The 5,909-nt window shown below is 33.2% G+C and overlaps 1 protein-coding gene across 2 annotated transcripts; it reads left to right on the top strand.

Moving 5' to 3' along the window:
* The first annotated feature begins 1,568 nt into the window (after positions 1-1,568).
* On the top strand, positions 1,569-5,575 carry LOC139517652 (uncharacterized). 2 transcript variants are annotated; one of them, XM_071308930.1, is made up of 2 exons: positions 1,569-1,715; positions 3,044-5,575. In XM_071308930.1, exon 2 carries the CDS (start codon positions 3,046-3,048, stop codon positions 5,098-5,100), a length of 2,055 nt encoding a protein of 684 aa, XP_071165031.1. In that variant the 5' UTR covers positions 1,569-1,715; positions 3,044-3,045; the 3' UTR covers positions 5,101-5,575. The 2 variants fall into 2 exon arrangements, with proteins under 2 accessions (XP_071165031.1, XP_071165030.1); XM_071308929.1 differs by having other exon boundaries at positions 1,569-1,833.
* The last annotated feature ends 334 nt before the right edge of the window (positions 5,576-5,909 follow it).

The following is a 5,909-nucleotide window of genomic DNA, read 5'->3' as shown; positions in this document are numbered from 1 at the left end:
TTCACAAGGAATTTCTTTGTATGGAGCGTAGTAGGGTCAAAATGCGGACTTGAGTATACTGCTATTAAAAATCAATTTCTCGTCCATGCTCCACGTGCATCAATGAAGGATTGTCAAGCACTTCAGTAGCTGTCCTTAGTCAATGCACTACTCTTGTGACCGGACTAAACTTGTCACGTGTTGACGTAAATCGAAGGAAGCGCTCCTTCCTTGGCGTTAGTTTTTTTTGGGGGTCTACCAGATCTCGACCTATCCTGTGCAGTTGCAATTTGTCGACTTCTGTTTGCTAGTCTCTAAACTGTTGACTTTTGAACATTAAATCGAATTCCGAATCATATGAAAATAAGAAGAGGTCAACAGGGAGAGGCACACAGTTCGTACCTATAGGAATGTTTTTTCTCCAATTTCACATAATGAATGATGGTATACAGGGTTGAAGAGCGTTTTGATAAAAATAATTTCAGAAAAAAGTTTAAGATTTAAGATTATCCAGAAGTTCTTTGGTGTATTTGAGAATCCACATATGGTTAATACCACTACGCAAGTAAACATTTTTACAGTATTTCCAAAAACCGTCTTTCACTGCGGACAGAATTTTCGTCAATTAAATGAACAATTCTTTAGTCGAACATGCAGATGAGCCTTGAAATTATCGTTGTTTGTACGAGATTTTGTGAAGCTGGTATCCAATATAAACAAGGTTAGCACTCCGATGTGTTGTTCCAAGTAATGTTCATTGAAGCCATGAAGGACTTAATATGATTCGCTCAAATCACATCTTTGTCAAATGATACTTTTTTGGATGGGGGATTACCTGGGTGCTATTTTTTTCCTAATTATTTTACAAAACATTCGTTGTAGTAAGAATTACATACAAAGCCAATATTATTTGAATCTTTATCCACAGGAACAACAACATACTTATAGTGAAGAGTTGTTAGACATTTAGAGTACAGGGAGACAATAATTCAATGGCAGTACATTTCTGAAGATTTTGTTTGGATTAAGGATTTTGTTTTAAAAAAATCAATATAAACATATTCTATTGTAAAACTTAGTTCATTCAAGTATATAAAACGTATTCAACTTAAAAAAATGAATTCACTAAGAATGACATTAAACGCTTTCACATGACTGTAAGTATATACCGACTGGGTCAAAAAACATATATTGCTGTGGAATAATAGATTTCGGAATTTTTTTTCGGGCGAAAGACTTCGAATAGAAAACTCAGTAGGCTTCTGATTTTTTTCTGTGTGTTATCAATATGCAGCACAACATATAATATAAAAAATAACAAGCTTCTAATGCATATTGAAAAATTATGATTAACAATATGAATATACACGTACACGTATATTTCAAATAACACTATGTATGTCGTAGTTTTAACAGACAGTTAAACAAATGTTTAATTGTGGTTTTGATATAACACGGTGTTGTCACTTTGAAATCTTAAAGAGTTACTTTTCTTTTTGTTCTCGACTAACCGAGTTTTTCACTGCATATTACATCAGTATGTGTATAATTAAACTCATCATAGATTTATTTCCGCCTCATCATAAATCGACAAAGAATCAATAAACACTCGACGTATGACTAATACTCATATGCTGTGTCATAACCATAAAGAAATATAAAAAAACTTCCTTAAACTGCAAGATAAATAGGGATTAAAAGATTAAAGAGTGGATTAGAAATATATTCGTTCAACGGTACGTTTCAATGAGTTTTATAAATGACCGGGGATTTTCAATAATGAACTTTCTATAAATATAATTTTATAATGAATCCTGAGGAAAACGAAACAAAACGTGGCAAATAAATGATTATGTAAGTAACATTTTCAAAATGTCTAATTGTTGTAAATATCTACAAATATGTCAAGATTTTTTATTGTTTACTAATCCTCCTTTCCGTTTTAATCTTTTAATTAGCAGTATGCTGGTTTTTTTATAATGTGAATGAAAAGGCAAATGAAGGATATGTGTGTTAATATATACATAATATAGGAATACACGGGAAAATAACAAGTTAGAGATATTTAAAGAAAAGGGCCGTTTGCTATATTACGGAGTAGGGAGAGGGTAGCAACAATCTATGCCCTCTGGGCATTGTGTTTCAAACTGCCATGTTTGCATATTTTAGATAGGAGTGAGCTGCTCGGATGCAAATTATCGCGTCCCGATCATAGTTACACATTTTAACATCTTTAATTTAAAATTTAAATTAAAAAATATGAAACAGTTAAAACGTTAATTTCGATCCAGGTGGTCTAACAATCAATTCTTGGCTTGAATTTAGGACTGCCAAAAGGGCCAAGTAAGCTTTTCTCATCACTTGGCGTCTGTCGTCGTCGTCGTAATCATTTAACTTATACAACAATCTACTCGACACCTGAAAGTTACTTAAATGAAAAGAATGTCAACATTGAAAGTGAAACAAAAGTGAATCATTTGATTTACTGATTCGATCCACAAAAAGTCATTCTTATACAGATAAAAACGAGGATTAACACATATTTTTAATCTATAATATGAAATTAAACAGACATAGAAAAATCCAATTACACGCTTTCACTTTCTTTGTATATCTATATTTATGTTTTTATCGCTTATATGACCATCGGAGGTATTCAGAGGTCAACTCGATAGATATTTAGATGGCGTCAAGACTAACATACACATGAAACGAAGCTACATATTAACGAGCCTATGCCCTGTTAATAGTTTATTTAAGACTTTATAATTTGGATAAATGTTTTACATGGTTATACATCAAATATGAGAATTTGAGTTAAATCGGTTTTGATAGCTAGTGCTCCTTTAACTGGTCATCATAGTGAATTATATTCTAGTCCACATTGTTAGATAGTGTCCATTGTTGTAAAAGTACGTAGCACTAGGTGACCGACACAGGCTCTTTGGAGCCTCATGTAAGTTTTGTTGAAGGTGATTCCAGGAAAGCACACATTTATCACTGTGTTATTTTCGTTTAAAAAAATAATTCATCAAGTAAATGTTTGACATATTTTTCTTTTCAGAAATGAATGCACCAACCGATACAAAGTTAGACTCCGGGATTAGTGTGTCTTTTGACAGTTTATGCCAGTATGATTCAGAAAGCACAAATTCCATACTTCAAAATACTTGTCTATCAGGTTCACTCGACTATAAAACACAGAACTGCGGAAATGTTTGGAGATCCGACGATTGTGCTTCTGAGGTAGCGGTTCACTTTAAAGACCATATTCCACTGGAACTCCAATTAACAGATAGAAATGAAACTTTACATTTACAAAACCAAAACTACATGAACACATCGAAAGAGTGTACACAAATGAAGACAATTGTTACAAACAAGGTCAATAGCAAATGTATGACGGTCACTCAGGTCAGTGGTGTAAATTCTGATCTTGCACCAGATGTAGTCATATATCAGCGCCATCAAAAAGTTCTTGCATTCGGAAAACGATTTCATGTTAGTATTATCTACAAAGATAATGAAAAAGTGTCCAGTCATGTAAGTAATCTTGTTAATGATCTAGATAGTCTGGGTTTTCTTTGCTATTACAAATGCCGAGATTTTATTCCCGGTCAAAGGTATCCAAAAACAATAGTTCAATCTTTTGAGCAAAGTATGAAGATTCTAATAATTCTAACAGAGGCATTTCTGGAAAGCGATAAATGCCAATATGAATTGGATTTAGCTTTAGAGGAATGCTTCAGTCGAGGCGAGGATGGAGATCGTAACGTAATTATTCCATGTCGATTAGAACAATGTAAAGTTCCAAGAACTTTAAAACCATTTCAAGTTTTAGATATTTTTGGGGATAAGGATTCCTGGTGGAACCATCTTATTAATTCAATTGAGCAAAGTTCAGATTATATCATAAAGAAAAAATCGCAAGATGAAACAGAAATTTCAGAATTAGAAGTAGTTGGTACAAAATTTCTTACCAAACTTAGAAAATCTAAAATGGATGAAGTTGTGTACTTCTTAGCTAAACCAGTTGCATATGACCTATTTCATTTCTTAAACCAATGCAATGATTTTAGATTCTTTTTTTCTGCAATGAGAACATTAGGAATAGAAATTAAAGATAGTACAGTGCTTGTTTCTATGAAAACTTTAAAAGATTTTGTCAGTCGTCCTTATTATATAGCACATATGTTTAAGGAAAATATGCAAAAACAAAAGAAAAAAGTATCAAAAGTTGGCCTGATTGTGTATGCCATGGAAGATTTAATGCTGCGTAAAAATTCTGATGAAGTTAAACAATTTAACGAAATTGTTCGAACAGCGTTAAATGCAAACGAAACTTATGATCACTTCGGAAGAGGTGTTGTTTATTCCATTGAAGGAATTCCAAAATCACGAGCAATTCGAAATGAATGTAGAATGCTAATTCACGACGCGGTGGTTGAACCACCAGTTACAAAACCAAAATATCCACAGTTTGACACTTACGAAGCCAGACTTCAGACATTTAGATATTATCCTTCATCTGCTAAACCTACAAAAGAAGAATTTGCCGACGCTGGATACTTTTGTGCAGACGACGGAGTCGTTTTTCGATGTTTCTATTGCAATGCCGCAGATTGGGATTTTAAACCTGACGAGGAACCATGGGTTCGCCATGCTAAATATTACTATCATTGTCCATTCGTGTTGTCAACAAAGGGACAGGAATTCGTTAATCGCTGTCGTTTTGATGGAACTATCCGCCAAAGTATGTATAATCCAGATTTTGAAAAACTGCACTCGAGAATAAAGTCGTACATTAATTGGGATATTGCTAATTCTCCTAACCCAAAACTACTGGCTGAAGCAGGATTTTACTTTACTCACATTGAAGACAAGGTCGCATGCCACATGTGTGGACATGGACTGCGTAATTGGCAGAAAGCAGACGATCCATGGTATAAACACGCGCTTTGGTCACCTAACTGTAAATTTCTAAAAAATAATAAGACGAAAGATTATATTGAAGCAGCAAAGAAAGACAGAAAACAATTATATTTGGAGAACGATAGATGTTTGCTCACATATACCCTGAGAAAACGAGAAGTTACCAAAATAGGTAATGGTGATTTCTAAAACAGTGTTGTGTATAAAATAAGTTTCAGTAGTCTTTTACCTTCTAATTACAACATTTGTCGCAAAGGTGGATCATTAAATGAGATAATAGAATTAGGTAAACTCATTCCCCTTGGACTCGTAAGCAGAAAATACGGCATGCCTGTTTAATGCTCTACAAAATGACGTCTGATTTGTCTTTTATTTGAAAGATATTCATTTCTTCAAGGTTCATATTGTGTTCATGTTTTTAATGCTAGAAATATTATTCTGTTATCTAAGTGCTGTTTTTTTAAATTCTTGTATTTTATGATTTTATTTTTAAAGAAAACGATACTACTTTGAAGTTCCCTCTGTGTGTTTATTGGGGATTTACTGGGGTACCAATTTTCGTGGATTACAGAAAACTTTCCTTTTCGTGGATATGTGATTTCGTGATTTTGCCAACGTCTGCATGCAACCTAATAGAAAAATATTCATTCGTTGAACATTTAAATTCGTTGTTCACTTCTTCCAATGAAAACAACGAAAATTGGTATCCAACGAATTATAATGAATTCACAGTATTTCTTTAACAATAATTGACGTTATGGAACTTTTCACACAAAAGAAATGAAGCAGAAAAAATGACAAGAAAAAACCTTCAGACGATAAAAGAAACAAATGCAATAAATTTGTCAATATTTTGACTGGTGGGCTTGGAGACATCATTTGAGATGCATATCTGCTATAAAATAACGGTTGGTAAAAGAGGCAAACTTGTTTAGCCTGGAACAGCAAAATGTATTTTAATTGAAACAAACATTTTAATTCTGTCGATAAAAGGCATA

Source organism: Mytilus edulis, chromosome 3 (assembly GCF_963676685.1).
Source record: "Mytilus edulis chromosome 3, xbMytEdul2.2, whole genome shotgun sequence".
NCBI lineage: Eukaryota > Metazoa > Mollusca > Bivalvia > Mytilida > Mytilidae > Mytilus > Mytilus edulis.
This window is presented reverse-complemented; position numbering and strand designations above follow the sequence as displayed.